General features: G+C 40.7%; 1 protein-coding gene across 2 annotated transcripts in view; it reads right to left on the reverse strand.

Moving 5' to 3' along the window:
- LOC309968051 (diphosphoinositol polyphosphate phosphohydrolase 1) overlaps positions 1-16,337 on the reverse strand; it is a 108,606-nt gene that overhangs the window by 43,042 nt on the left and 49,227 nt on the right. For both annotated transcript variants that reach the window (XM_082849159.1, XM_082849160.1), the window contains one exon: positions 10,036-10,146. In XM_082849159.1, the coding sequence (XP_082705285.1) occupies positions 10,036-10,146 (111 nt within the window). The remainder of the gene's footprint in view (positions 1-10,035; positions 10,147-16,337) is intronic.

The raw sequence follows: 16,337 nt of genomic DNA on the forward strand, positions 1-16,337 counted from the left end.
GTCACCAGCTTAATTACTTAAGTAATCAAACTGGCTACACTAATTGCATCACTAAATGCTAGAGTGAGCACTTAAAAGCCCTCAGAATAAGAGTCCTGTTCAGATTATATTGTTTCTATTCTTAATATTAAAATTTTTACAAATAGCTCTAATGGAAATTCCTAGTCAAAAACAGCTGTGTAGGACTTCCCTGGTGGTGCAGTGCCACCTGCCACGGGTTCAATCCCTGGTCCAGGAAGATCCCACATGCCGCGGAGCAACTAAGCCCATGCACCACAACAACTGAGCCCACACGCCACAACTACTGAAGCCCACGCGCCTAGAGCCTGTGCTCCGCCACAAGAGAGGCCACTGTAATGAGAAGCCCACGTACTGCAACGAAGGGTAGCCCCCACTCACCGCAACTAAGGAAACCCCGTGCGCAGCAACGAAGACCCAACACAGCCAAAAATAAAATAAATAAATAATAAACTTAAAAAAAAAGCACCTGTGTATTTAAACAAGGTCAGTAACACAAATATGTAATAACATTTTGAATAACACTTTTCATAAAACCAAGAGTATCCATTAAGTATTTTTACAAAAGCCAAAATGACAGTCACTAAAAATTCTCAATCATTTTAAGGTTGACTCCAGAAGTCATTGTGGAAGTAACCTAGGAGTAGCCATTTACCATTTCGAGGCAGCCTAGGAGCAGAGAGGAGTCCTCCTCTGAAAGGAGAAAGAGGCCTCCCTTGCTCTGGGGCCAGAGTTGAATTACATTCTCGGTCATGTGAGCACAGAGCAAAAACTGAGCACAGGGATTATCACAGCTGCCTCAGCCAAGCCCTTCACTGGAGGCAGTGTCTATGCCAAGGTCTCCTTTCATCCCTGAACTGTAACTGAGAGGAAAGGCCCTTTCTAAGTTCTCAGCTGCCAGAAACAGGAGATTCAATACGGATTTACTTAAGGGCCTTTGCCAGAGATCCGCGGGATTCAATCTGTACTCTAACATAAAACGGCCTCACACCAACGGTTTTCCACCTAAGACATGGTATGTTTTCCCTGATCATTTTATATATTCAAAATGACTTTTTCTAAGGAAAAGCTCTTAACTTCTTTTGCTATATTTCTGTGTACATGCTTTTCTAGGACCACAGAATAAACATGTTGCCACACACAAACATGTAGCCCCATGTTAGGTGAACAAAGGTTTTCCTGAAATGTTTTACCACTGAGGCACATTTCCCATTAAATTCTTAAAAAAGAATAAATTACCAGGATAAGATAATTAAATATAATGCATTAAGAGACATGACTCTTACATTTTATAATGCTTTGACCAAAGAAGCTAAAAATATCTATCTTTTTACCAAGTAAAACTAAAGACATGGTAGTACTTATAAAAACACAATTTTTCTTGGGGAAAGTAGCATCCATCATTGTTGTATTTCGTGGTTTCCACCTGAAGACTTTGAGTGTAGGTGGCAAATGATAAGTGTTTAAGCTTATTTTCTTCCGAACTTTTTATTTTGAAAAATTTCAACCATAGAAAAATCCTTTGCCTACTTTTGAAAAAAATTTTTAAAATTTATTATTATTAATTTTTTGGCACGTGGCTTGTGGGGTTCTAGTTCCCTGGCTGGTATCGAACCTGGGTCCCCTGCAGTGGAAGCATAGAATTCAAATCACTGGACCACCAGGGAATTCCCTTAAATCAATTTTAAAGATAAATCTATAGGTGCATATAACATACATGTACATCATTATTAATAATTCATTTTCATGTGGTTTTTAAAATTAAAAATTAAATAACAGAAATGCAGAAAATGCTACCTAAATAAAGCCTGCTTTTCAACAAACAAATGGGGTTGGTTTGTGATCTCTCTTGATTTACAGTAATTTACATCTGGATATATTTTCTCATATTAACATTTCTATTAAACAATGCAGTATTCCCAAGGTTAAAAACCTTTATTTGCCTTCATTTATCATTTAGGAGACTAAAAAATAAAACTACCTTCTTCCAAGAGCTTGGAGCTTCTCAGTTTACAGTTCAAAATAAAGTAAAAATCTGCAAAACAGATCATCCACCTAATTAAGAACACATCTTTTGGTTGTTTTCCATTATGAGCCTTTTAGTACTACTACTGCTGTTGTTTTAATCTACTATGTGTATATTATTTGATTGACATTTTAAAAACGAATTTTAAAAAATTAGTTGCTTATGTTGAAAGATCAGGAGATCTCACATAAGAATCCAGTTTTTGGGGCTTCCCTGGTGGTGCAGTGGTTAAGAATCCCCCTGCCAATGCAGGGCACACGGGTTCGAGCCCTGGTCCGGGAAGATCCCACATGCCGCGGAGCAACTAAGCCCGTGTGCCACAACTACTGAGTCTGCACTCTACAGCCCGCGAGCCACAGCTACTGAAGCCCACGGGCCTAGACCCTGTGCTCCGCAACGAGAAGCCACCGCAGTGAGAAGCCCGCTCACTGCAACAAAGAGTGGCCCCCGCTCGCCACAAGTAGAGAAAGCCCGCGTGTAGCAACGAAGACCCAATGCAGCCAAAAATAAAATAAATTTATAAATATATATATATATATTAAAAAATAAATCCAGCTTTCATGCTTCTCTTAAAACAGCAGAGTCACACTGCGTCTTAACTGCCACATGAAAACTACCGGCTGGGCCTGAAGAGGACCGTCTCTGGTCTAGGGTAGGCTCTCCCCACTTTACCAGAGCTACACCCACCGTCAACTGCCTGACTGCTTCCCTACAAGCTTATGAGCTGGAGACCCCTGGTCTACATTACTTCCCCCTGTTTTATTTATCATGTTGAAATGACTGAAATTATTCTTAATATATTATGATATATATTTTGTGGTTAAAGTTCTAAATAAAAAAAAATTAATGTATTTCCCTAATAAATTCTGTGATACACTATCCCCATCTTCCATTCATAACTGTTTAGGCTGGGCCAAAAAGTAAAGATGAAAATACAACACAGTCACACAGAGCCTTCACTTTTTTTTTTTTTTTTTTTTTTTTTTTGGCAGTACGCGGGCCTCTCACTGTTGTGGCCTCTCCCATTGCGGAGCACAGGCTCCGGACACGCAGGCTCAGCAGCCATGGCTCAGGGGCCCAGCTGCTCCGCGGCATGTGGGATCTTCCCGGACCGGGGCACGAACCTGTGTCCCCTGCATCGGCAGGCGGACTCTTAACCACTGCGCCACCAGGGAAGCCCCAGAGCCTTCACTTTTTTCTCCACTCCAAACAGAGTCTAACACTACGAGCTAAGAAAAAGGCTGACAAAACTGTATTTCAAATTATTCCCAAGTAGTCACAGGCTTTTCAAATGTTCTACTTGCATATAACAAGAGACATGAAACACTGCTTCCCTGTCAGAGACAGTTCTGAGATACCAACGGGAGCCTTCTGGTTGCTATGTTACATAAAAAACAGAGTACAACCTTTTTTTTTTGCAGGGACAGGGAACACATAGTACAGGAATTGGGATAAGAAGATATAGATTTTAAAAATAAAGTTCACTATGGCATTTTCCCTGGTCTTATCTGAAAATACAAATGAGATCAAGAAGGGTTACAATAAATTCTTGATAGGCTGACATAAATAAGATTAGTAAGGCTAGAGATAATCAGGAAGCAGCTCTGGGCTCAAGGCAACCAGATCCTTGATACTATATTAAAGCATCTAGATGTTCAAAAAACTATCTTAAATGAAGGTGAATTCAGTCAAACATGCTGTGAAATGTTTACATAAGACAGTGTATCAAAAACTTAACGGAATTCCCCCCTGGCGGTCCAATGGTTAAGACACCATGCTTCCACTGCAGGCAGTGCAGGTTCGATCCCTGGTCGGGGAAATATAAGCCATGAGCTGTGCGGTGAGGCCAAAACAAAACAAAAAAACCCAAAAACTTGAGGGAGGACAGCAAGGTACAGGGAAGTTTAAGGCGACATCACTGACTTGAAAAAATTTCCATGATGGTGAATTTACGTGGCAAAGCAACAGGTGGTAGGAGACAAAGGAGCAGCAGAGAAGTGTGATATTAGGACACAAGTGAGGAAGTCAGAGAACAAGTTCCTTTTTTTTTTTTTTTAAAGCTAGGCCTATGTCACAGGTTAATTATCAGGCTGCCTACAAAATCTTTATAATTTATATGCTAGAAATGGATATGGATATGGACCTTGTCCAGACATGAGGCAGCAGATAAAAGGAACTGGCATTTGGCCACACTCTCAGTTATCACTGGCTACATTTCTCTAAAGGCAGAAGGTACCCATCTTTGTCACCCTTGAAGAGAATGCAGCTGAAGTTTGCACATAATATTTTCCTGTTTCTGTTTTCAGATGTACTGTATCTTTGTGATAACATTCCTGGTTTGGCGGAGGTCAGAATGGATGAAAGAAATGGAAACATAACAGCTGAACAGAGGACAGAACAGTTTCAGATCCAGCGTCTCTTCTTCCCTGTCAGCCAGCAGTTTTACCTTTCCCATTGAATTAGCAAGAAAGAATAGCTCTGAAAACCTCACAAAGAAGTGCTTTTCTTTCTTATTACAGAGAGAGCATCACATGGCTGGCTCATACTAGCCTTTGCTAGAGATGCACTGTTACCAAGGCCCATGGTCAGTCCTGGGAGAAAGCCTCATCCCTTTGAGGGGTCACTACAATAGGACTTTAACTAGAAGCAGCTAAAAAATGGAAGCTAGTTTCCAAAAGGGAATATTTCAGCCCTTTAAAGATTTTGGTTTTTTTTTTCTTTGATGTGGAACTTTTTTAAAGTCTTTACTGAATTTGTTACACTATTGTTTCTGTTTTATGTTTTGGTTTTTTGGCCTAGAGGCACGTGGGATCTTAGCTCCCTGACTAGGGAAGAACTGCACCCCCTGCACTGGAAGGTGAAGTCTTAACCACTGGACTGCCACGGAAGTTCAGCCCTTTAAATGTGACTGGTAATGTTTCAAGTGCTACAGATTTATCTGTTTCTGAGATTCAGCCAATATGCTAAAAGTTTTAAGCTGGGTTGAACAAAGCTTCAGAACAGGTTGAGTTTCATGGTATCTAGGACTGACAATGCCATGATAAACTACTTAATAACCTCATTCCATTCACGTTTATACAGAAAATTTTTATAGTAACAAATATATGTTCAATGTAGAAAACTTGATAATCTAAGAGCTAACCCAAAGATAACCACTGTGAACATCTGATGGGCATTCTTTCAAGGCATTAGGAGTGTGGGTGCTAAGACTGGATGTTCTGGATTCAAATCTTACCTTGAGCACTTGAGCACATTTAGCTGGGCACAATTTGTCCTGGTGTGCCAGGACAAATTACTTGATCTCATTGAATCTCAACCTGTAAAATGTAGATAATAACAGTTCCTACCTTATTGGATCTGGTGAGGAAATGAGGCGACATATGCAAAACCCTTAAACGCAGCTTGGCACATAGTAAGTGTACAAGTAGTGTTATCTGTTCTTTCTGTACAAATAGACACACATATTTCTTCCCCACTAAATGGTTTTCTATCATAAATATTGTTTCATAACCTGCTTTGATCACTTAGGAATGTGCTACAAATATTTCCCTGTGTTATTAAATATCTTTTTACTACATACCATTGGTACAGCTGCTGCAGGCAGTACTTAAGCACAGGCTGTCATGGTTTTTTTGTGGTTTTTTTTGCGGTACATGGGCCTCTCACTGTTGTGGCCTCTCCCGTTGCGGAGCACAGGCTCCGGACGCACAGGCTCAGCGGTCATGGCTCACGGGCCCAGCCGCTCCGCGGCATGTCGGATCTTCCCGGACTGGGGCACGAACCCGTGTCCCCTGCGTGGGCTGGCAGACTCTCAACCACTGAGCCACCAGGGAAGCCCCAGGCTGTCATGTTTTATAGCACATGACCTTGCCACTCTGAGCTCAGTTAGAGGAATAAGAAATCAGCAACTGATGCAAAGGTAAAGCAGACATCTTCAAAATGGCTAGAAACTGATGTGGCCTGGCAGCTCTGAAGGTTGTAAGTAGGCAAAACCGATCAAGTCCTCTCTCAGGAAGGCTGAATGTGAGATACACAGACAGAGTGAGTCAACAGACAGGTTAGTGATGCACAAGGGAGGAAAAACACCAAACAAAAAGTAGTAAGCTGGGACTTCCCTGGTGGCGCAGTGGTTGAGAATCCGCCTGTCAATGCAGGGGACATGGGTTTGAGCCCTGGTCCAGGAAGACCCCACATGCCGCGGAGCAACTAAGTCCGTGCGCCACAACTACTGAGCCTGCGCTCTAGAGACCGCGAGCCACAACTACTGAGCCCACGTGCTACAACTACTGGGCCCTCGCACCTAGAGCCCATGCTCTGCAACAAGAGAAGCCACTGCAATGAGAAGCCCGCACACCGCCACGAAGAGTAGCCCCCGCTCACTGCAACTAGAGAAACCCCGCTTGCAGCAATGAAGACCCAACGCAGCCAAAAATAAATAAATAATATAAATTAAAAAAAAAAAAGTGTTAAGCAGAAGCTGGGAGGCTAAGAAGACATTAGAAAGGCAGCGCTCCACAGTGGAAGAGAGGCGCTGGGCCTCTGGTATGGTGACCAGGCTCTTGAGCTACAGTGCGTTCCCACATCCATCCACCCACTGCGAGCAAGGCCTGCCTGTGCTCTGTGACCTAAGTTTCCAGTTCTGCACAGCCTGGCTGGACAGCTGCTGTGATACTGCCATATTCTTCTCCCTCAATTAACTGAGGGGCCTGTAGATGTTATGTCTACTCCTGACAACCCCAAAGGGCCTACCTCAATTGCATTTATGTGGCTGCTCTAGCGGTCACGCCAAACACTGCAGCACTTATTTTGTTCAGCACTTGTTATGTGTTAAGCATTGGGGATTCAACAGTGAGCAAGAAAGAATGGTACCTGGCTACACAGAGTGTAAAGTCTAGCACAGAAGACAACTAGACAAGCGATATGAATAAAACATGATAAATACGATGCTAGAAGTACAGACTGCAATGGAAACACATATGGAGAACAAGTCTGCAGGGAGGAATCATGAAGACTACAGGGAGGAATCATGAAGACTGCATGGAGGAAGAGACCTTCAGGGTGAAGCACAAAGTTAGCCTAGTATGCCAGATACTACAGATGGCTCACTCAGTACCCATCACCACCCACGTGGATTCCATGACCGCTAGTCAGCCTTGTGAAGTTATAGTCTTGACTGAGCTGCAGTGAACTGGATCGACCTTTCCTAACAGGCCACCCCTGAGTCCTGGCCTCATTTAACAGGAAAGATGAAGGAGACCAGACATATTATATGATTTTCTAATGTTTAAAAGAATTTGGCCTATTAGACGGTAACCTCAACTTTGAAAGTATAACTGAATAACTTATTTCTGACTTGTGATTTTAAGTTGAAAATCTCAGTAAGTTTATATACACTATGGGAATATTTAAGATTCATCTGATTTATAAGTTGAATACATGACATTCACAGGACTTTTTGCTGAAGAGCCTCATCAGGTTTTCATTTTTTTAAAGTCAGACAACTGACGTTCTTTAAAAAGCAATCAAATTAATTAAATTTATAAATGTAATTTGAAACATCTAAAAGTCTTCAATGAACTGGTCTAAGCATTATCCAAAGTCTCCTTAAAAATGACATTATCCAAAGGCCCCTTAAAAATCTCCTATGCTTATAAATATAGCAATCAGATCTGCAAGCATTAGGAAAGAACAAAGTTTTTGAATGTGTGCTTTTAAAAAGTCATAACATTTTGAAAACTAAATAAACCCCTGAACAGTGGTTTCTGCTTACAAAAGCTACCCTTCAAGGGTAATAAAAAACATCTACCTACATCCTCTCTGATTCAAGTCTTATTCTCCGTTGATAGACGTGGAATTAGAAAAGCTACCCCCTCCCTTTTATTTTGATGTAAGCCATGGAAATGTTTGTCTTTATAATGACACATTTCTCTAATTTATAGTGTTTGTACGAATATTTGGTTTATTTGGTACCTTATTCTTTATCCTCTCAATAATGCTGGAATAAAGAACAGGGTATGATATGACTCTTGACTGGAGAGTAAAAAATCTGCTCAAAGTCAGGCAGGATTCTTCAGGGCTGAGAATGGCAGGCAGCGTTTAATTTCAAGCTTGGGATTCCCTTTAAGACAGGAGGTAGGTAAGATACTGACCATATGAAAAATATACTTTAATTATTTGTGCTGCATTGTTCACCTTCTCATGTCCCAACTCCACTTTATTCTCCACTTTATTCCCCATTTTACCTACTGAAGGATGGTATGTAATTTCCAGGAAACAAAAGGGTAACCCTATATCCTTTTCAACTCCCTCACGTACTTCCTATTGCAATCATCTAGTTTTCTACATCTTAGTTGCACTTATATAACCCAAGGACAATTCGACTGTAGCACTCAACGAAACAATAGTAACAACAACGGGTATAAGTTTTCCTGAGACAGATGCCAAATCCAAATGTGCTCTGCAGAGGTAAAGCTGTCACACTTCACCCAAAACTTCTAAACCAGGCAGCAAGTTTTGCCCAAAGGTCTCTGAATTTTTTCCTTCCTCTCTATTCTAGAACCATCAGTCTATTTCAGGTCTTCCAACAACCTGTCTGAATCCACAGAGCCGCAATAACTCTGTCAAACATCACTTTTGCCTTAGGTGCCTCAGAACTCACAGAAGCCAACTGGATTGAAATCAAAATTATGTAGCTTAGGTCCACCAATTGGCCCTACCACACTTATTTGAATAGTCAAACCTTTGAGATCCTCTAGAAAGAACTCTGATAATTTCCAATTGGGGTATTTCTTCAGGACTTTTATGTTCCATCTGTCATAGAAGCATATATTAATTACTTTCTATTCACCCAGCTGTGTACTAGGCACAAGAAGGGAGGATTTAAAATGGGAAATATAATCTTTGCCCTTAGAGGTTACAATCTAGTTATAGATACACAGATATATGATAAAATGAGAGTGGCACAAGTCAACACAAGTTTGCAGGACTTCAGAGCAAGGAAAGAATTCCTTGGGTATTCCAAAGTAAAATTAGTCGAAGAAGACTTCAGCAAGGGCTTGACCCAAAAGAAATGCAGAATTTAGACTTTTTCTAAACTCTACTTTATGTCCTTAGAATCAGTCTTAAGTCCCTTCTGGAACAAGGAAATGGATCTAAAAAGCACTATGTAGTCAAGGCAAGTAAATGGAGGTGGTAAAACTTACACCACTGAGTTAGGACTCCTAAAGGAGATTAGCATAAGCAAAGCAGAGCGTGGTATTGCCACAAGAGGCTATGGAGAAACATTAGTTCCTTCCTCCTGGTTTTGAATTGCAATTTGTTTCTCAGTTTCCCCAACGAAATTATAAGCCCTTGAAGTAAGGGAACCAAGAGATTTGACTTCTGACTGTTTATTCTAGAGTATCTAGTAAGATATACTGGGCATGGCCCAAGAACTCAATATATATATGTTGAATATCATGTGACCAAATAAAAAAGAAGATACTATTGTCTCTCAAGGTGCACCATTAACAATTTCTGGCTAACAGAAGTATTGCTTTAGCCACTGCTCTATTGCCAGGACCCAAGGAGCATAGGAGAACAAGGGCTGCCTCCTCCTCACCCAAAGGTTAATGAGAATAAGCCATTAATACCAATACTGCTTACTCCTCTTATTTCTATGGGCTGATGAACTATTTGATTCTTGATCTTCTGCCACAGGTAACAGAGACAGTGTGGGAAGAGATCCATAGGAAATCACAAAGGCCTGTCTGGTATAATCACATACGGTCACTACTATGAGCCCTCCCCTTGCACAGAGTGCCTGATAAACATCACCATGTCACAACCTGACTGCCCCTTTAATCAAGGAGGCATGTGGTAACTGTTAAGTGGTTTCTTTCTGTGATCATGAGTCTGTTCATTCAGTGAGTGGTGATAAATTAATGAACTACACAGACATGACAGGTTCATGATGACAAGGTACAGCCATGCCCTTTGTTTGCAGTGCACACCTCCTCACAGACTTCACGGACTGCTGCCACACTTGGCTCCTCCTCGGGCTCCATGCCTCCTCCAGGGACAATCCATCGGTCTGGATGGCGACTACTGCTCACGAGTAGCACCTGAAAGTCACAGAGGTCACATGGGTAGTTAAAAACTCAAAAAGACACATTCATACAAATTCAGAGTTTAAACACCACAAAAAAATACCTAAGATCCATTCTTTGTTGATACCTCTCCAAATCACTTCTTGAAAAGTAGCTTTCATTTCTGTATGAAAAAGCAGACAATCTGCCTAGTAAAAGCAGAAGGGCATCTGAACCAGTGGCCATTATGTGTTCCCCCCTCGGACTCTCACTCAGTTGTCCAATCTATCCTCTCCTTTGTTCGTTTCTCTAAAGCCCTTTGAACACACAGCTGACAAAGACACTCAAAAAAACACAAAAAACAAAGATTGTCACTGATGAGCCTGTGAGTGCTATGAAGAGCTGGCCTTGGCCCTAGTTGGCACCACAGTCCCAACTTTCCCTCCAAGGTTCTCACTCCTGTGTGCCCCAGTTCCTGCTCCATTAGATGGCCATAGGCCGATACTACACATCACCCTAAGCTCTAAGTATGTGCTGAGAACCTAACTCTCTCACCAACATGAGGACTAGAAAGATTTCTTTTCGTCATTCTTTCAGCTGAGATAAAACTGGAATTCCTTTACTAGGAAACTTTATCAAGAAATGACATTTAATGGCCATGATTAAAATGTCTACAAATAATAATGCTGGAGAGGATGTGGAGAGAAGGAAACCCTCTTAAACTGTTGGTGGGAATGTAAATTGGTGCAGCCACTATGGAAAACAGTATGGAGGTTCCTCAAAAAACTAAAAATAGAGTTGCCATATGATCCAGCAATCCCACTCCTGGACATATACCCAGACAAAACTAAAAAGATACATGCACCCCTATGTTCACAGCAGCACTATTTGCAATAGCCAAAACAAGTAAACAATCTAAATGTCCATCAACAGATGAATGGATAAAGAAGAGGTGGTACATATATATACAATGGAATACTACTCAGCCATAAAAAAGAATGAAATAATGCTATTTGCAGCAACATGGATGGACCTAGAGATTATCATACTTAGCGAAGTAAGTCAGAAAGAAAGACAAATACCGTGTGATATCATCTATATGTGGAATCTAAAATATGACACAACTGAACATATCTATGAAACAGAAACAGACTCACAGACACAGAGAACAGACTTGTGGTTGCCAAGGGCAGGGTGGGGGGGAGCAGTGGCAGAGGGAAGGATTGGGAGTTTGGGACTAGCAGATGAAAACTAGTATATATAGGATGGATAAACAACAAGGTCCTACTGTATAGCACAGAGAACCATATTCAATATCATGTGATAAACCATAATGAAAAAGAATATGAAAAAGAATATATATATAACTGAGTCACTTTGCTGTACAGCAGAAATTAACACAACATTGTAAAGCAACTATACTGCAATAAAATTAATTTTAAAAAAAGAAATGAAAAGAAACCAAACAAACACAAAATATTGATACAGAATATAGGTTACTAATTCAAACTTAACCAGTATTGGAGTCATGGTTGAAATAAAATCTAGAATTTCCTTAGTTTCTTTTCCTTAACCCTCCCTAGGACAGATGTTAAATAAAGTTAGCTTTACTCCTAATTCGGAGGTAGCACTGGGTTGGCATTATTTCCAAAACTAAAGGAATCCTCAATTGCTCCCTAAACAATCACTTTCTGATGATGTCTTTTGGGCTTCAGGCCCTATTCCAAACCGTATTCCCCACCCACCCCTCCACTCCCCAGCACTTAACTTCTACTCTGCAGTCATCTTTGTTGCCTGAAAGAAATCACTCCTTCCTCTCTGGCACTCACAGATCCCACCACTAACTTCCAGTTACCTACCTTCCAGTATTCTCTCTCCCACTTAAGGTCTCTGCAACTATGAGCCCTTGGAAATTCTACCTTTTTCTTCATCTTTAATCCCTTTTCTTCTTGCCATGATAGATTCTCCTGATGCTCTTCTACAAAATCTATCATCTGCAGACTTAGAGGGGACCACAACATATAAGAAGGTGGGCCATCCTGGTGGCGCAGTGGTTGAGAGTCCGCCTGCCGATGCAGGGGACACGGGTTCGTGCCCCGGTCTGGGAGGATCCCACACGCTGCAGAGCGGCTGTGCCCGTGAGCCATGGCCGCTGAGCCTGCGCGTCCGGAGCCTGTGCTCCGCAACAGGAGAGGCCACAACAGTGAGAGGCCCGCGTACCGAAAAAAAAAAAAAAAGATATAAGAAGGAAATCCATGAATCCATATACAGTCACCAATATATAGCCCATGGACTGAGAAAATAATGTCTTAAACTTACAAGCACTATTTTTAAAAAATATATATAAACTCTGCTTTGATTAATAGAACATGGAATAGCTTAAAATAATATAAAATCCACAGTAGTTTTAGGTTGGTGTGTATATATATTTAATCAAGGGATATTAAAAGTACCATGTGAGGGAATTCCCTGACGGTCCAGTGGTTAGGACTCGGCACTTTCACTGCAATGGCCTGGGTTCAATCCCTGGCTGAGGAACTAAGAGCCCGCAAGCCACAGGGTGCGGCCAAATAATTAATTTTTAAAAAGTACAATGTGGAGGTTTCATGAAATTATGCTTTTAAATAAGAGTCTTTGTTGGACTCCTACTTCATGCCATATACAAAACTTAACTCACAGTGGACCAACAACCTAAACGTAAGAGCTAAAACTATAAACAAGGGTAAATCTTAATGACCCTGGATTTGGTAACATAGGCCAAATTCTTAGACATGACAACAAAAGCCTGAGAAACAAAACCAAAAAATTTTTGATAAATTAGACTTCATCAAAATTAAAATCTTCTGTGCATCGAAGGGCATTATCAAGGATGTGAAAAAACCTACAGAATGGGAGAAAATATTTGCAAATCATCTGATAAGGGTCCAGTATCCAAAATATATAAAGAACTCATACAACTCAAGGACAAAATGACAAACAGCATTTCTCCAAACAAGATATACAAATAGCCAACAGGCACATAAAAAGATGATCAACACCATTAGTCACTAGAGAAGTATAAAGTAAAACCACCACGAGATACCACTTAACACCCACTAGAATGGTTACAATTTTTTAAATAATAAATACTGACAAGAATGTAGAGAAACAGGAACCTTCATACACTGCTGGTAGGAATGTAAAATAGTTTAGGCACTGTGGAAGTTAGGCTGTTCCTCAAAAAGTTAAACATAAAATTACCATATGATCTAGCAATTCCACTCCCAGGTATACGCCATACCCCAAAGAATTGAAAACAGGTACCCTAACACTTGGACACAAATGCTCCTAGCAGTATTATTCACAATAACCAAAAAGCAGAAATAATTCAAATGTCCAACAATGGATGAATGGATAAACAAAACATGGCATATACATACAAGGATTAGTTTTCAGCCATAAAAAGGAACATAAATGTTACGCTTGAGAACATTACGGTAAGTGAAAGCCAGACTCAAAAAGTCACATGTTGTATAATTCCACTTATATAAAATATGCAGAATAGGTAAATCCATAGAGACAGAAAGGAGATTGGTGGTTGCCAGGGACTGGAGGAAGGGAAGAATAGGGAGTACCTGCTTAATGGATACAGGTTTTATTTTGGAATGATGAAAAGTGTTTTGAAACTAGACATAAGTGGTGGTTGCTAAATGCCATGGACTTACTTTAAAATGGTTAATGTTATGTGAACTTCAGCTCAATAAAATAAAACTAGTTTTAAGATCACAGTAATTTTTTAAAAGCTAAAGTAGTCAGTGTCATCACTATCTTCTTCAGAGTCTACACTCCAGAGGAGTGGCCTCTCAGGTTACCCTTAGTTTTGCTATATTAAATCATTTCCATAAAGGAAAAAGGGGATCACTGCCATACCCATTCTCCTCGATAACTGTGGCCAATTTTACATTTTCAAAAATTCCTTATCAAAAGAAAAATAAACCCAAATATAACCATCTTTGTTAACTCAAGCCAAAAAGTTTTTAAAAAGTCCTCCAAAGACTCTCTAGACAATGGCATTTAAGTCATATCTATCTAATCTGTAAGGGAGATTCAAGAAGAAAAAGTAGAAAAATGGGTTAATCCTTCACTGATTTGTTATATAAATAACAACATGTAGTCTTTCTTCCTAGAGATTTCCCACTTCTTGGCAAAGTGTTTACCAGCCATTCTAAACCTAAGCATTTGCTTCAAAGCCTGACTAGGGCCATCCAATTAGGTTATAGTCCAAATGAAAGACCTTTAAAGGGACATTTCAAAGCTAAAGCAAAGAAAAGCAAACTTGTACCACAGAGTATAATTTAATTTCTAAATATCAGTAAATGTGCAATATTAATGAGTAAATTTAGCCAGTGTTATTGCTTTGTACATTCAAAGCATGACTATATGAGGTAAGACTACATATAACACTGCAGCTGGAGGAAGAGAGCTGCATTACTTTGTAGTCATACTTCAAAGCAAACACTATTACCAGCAAATAGTTCTTCTCCTCAGTAAGTTTCCTTGACAACCCATTGAAAATTTACTGCAAAAACCAAAACAAAATATTCTTTATTTTAGCCAGAGGGTTTACTCCCTCCTACCTTACAAAACAGTAAGTGGTGTTCTGGTCAGTAAATTCTTATTCTGAAGCTTGATTTTTAAATACAAATTATCTAAAAAGAAATAAATGGCAAAGCTCCTAAGAGATTCTGAAAATGACACACTAAGAAAAAAAAATTTTGTCATTTATTCAACAAATATTCATTAGGCATTACAATGAGCCAGGAACAGGAGATGCAGAGGTTAGAACCTCTGCAATTTTGAGGCAGATCAAACTGGGGGCCTAGCCAACCAAGTGTATCAGACCTCTTGTGAAGCTCTTTTCATCAAGATAGGTGATATCCCTGCAGAGATGGAGAAACGAACCCACAGAACACACCCATCCATATATGAACTCTTGGATTCATGACATTAGGTGGTCCTCCTCGGACAACTTAGTATCCTCATGGACACAGAAAAATCATTATATTGATTAGGGACAAGGGTGTAGTGAAAAAATAAAGAAATGTGGGGAGATTTACATAAAGGGCTTCAGCTAAAACAGTAATATTTTATTTCTTTTTTCTTTTTCTTTTTTTTGCCCGCACCACGCAGCTTGCCAGATCTTAGTCCCCCCACCAGGGATTGAACCCAGGCCACTGCAGTGAAAGCACCGAGTCATAACCACTGGACCGCCAGGGAATTCTCAGTAATTTTTTAATTAATTAATTAATTAGGCTGCGTTGGGCCTTTGTTGCTGTGCACGGGCTTTTCTCTAGTTGCAGCGAGCAGGGGCTACTCTTCGTTGCAGTGCGTGGGCTTCTCGTTGCGGTGGCTTCTCTTGTTGCAGAGCACAGGCTCTAGGCTCACGGGCTTCAGTAGTTGTGGCAGTGGGCTCAGTGGTTGTGGCTCACGGGCTCTAGAGCGCAGGCTCAGTAGTTGTGGCGCACAGGCTTAGTTGCTCTGTGGCATGTGGAATCTTCCCAGATTCCACCACTTCCCACCACTAGGGAAGCCCAATGTTTTATTTTTTAGGTTTTAAAAAATTGCTTTAAAATTGTTTAATACGAATTTTCAAAAGAATATAAAATTCATATTTTTAGAAATATGAATTTCTAAAAGAAAGCCATAGTCCCTGACCTAGAGAAACTGATTATCTAGTGGACAGAGGAGAAAAAAAAAAAAAAGTACTAATACAGGGTGAGGAGTGCTATGGCTGAGGTATGCACAGGATACCACAATGACAATGGGAAGAGACACCTAACCCAGGTTGGCAGGGGGGTGGTAGGGGGATGGTAAGGGAAGGTTTCTTAAAGGAAGTGACTTGAGTTGAATCCAAGTTCAAGGACACTCATTCAACAAAAAAATCATCAGAAGCCTACTGTATGACCCTGTGCTTAGGATACAAAGCAACGCGGATACAGCCTCAGCTCTTGAGAAACTTAAAGTTCAACGGATGAGGGGCTTCCCTGGTGGCACAGTGGTTAAGAATCTGCCTGCCAATGCAGGGGACGTGGGTTCGATCCCTGGTCCAGGAAGATCCACATGCCGCGGAGCAACTAAGCCCAAGCACCACAACTACTGAGGCTGCGCTCTAGAGCCCGCGAGCCACAACTACTGAGCCCGCATGCTGCAACTACTGAAGCCCGCGCGCCTAGAGCCCGTGCTCCCCA

The sequence above is a fragment of the Leucopleurus acutus genome (genome assembly GCF_964270905.1).
Source record: "Leucopleurus acutus genome assembly, chromosome: 10".
NCBI classification, from domain to species: Eukaryota; Metazoa; Chordata; class Mammalia; order Artiodactyla; family Delphinidae; genus Leucopleurus; species Leucopleurus acutus.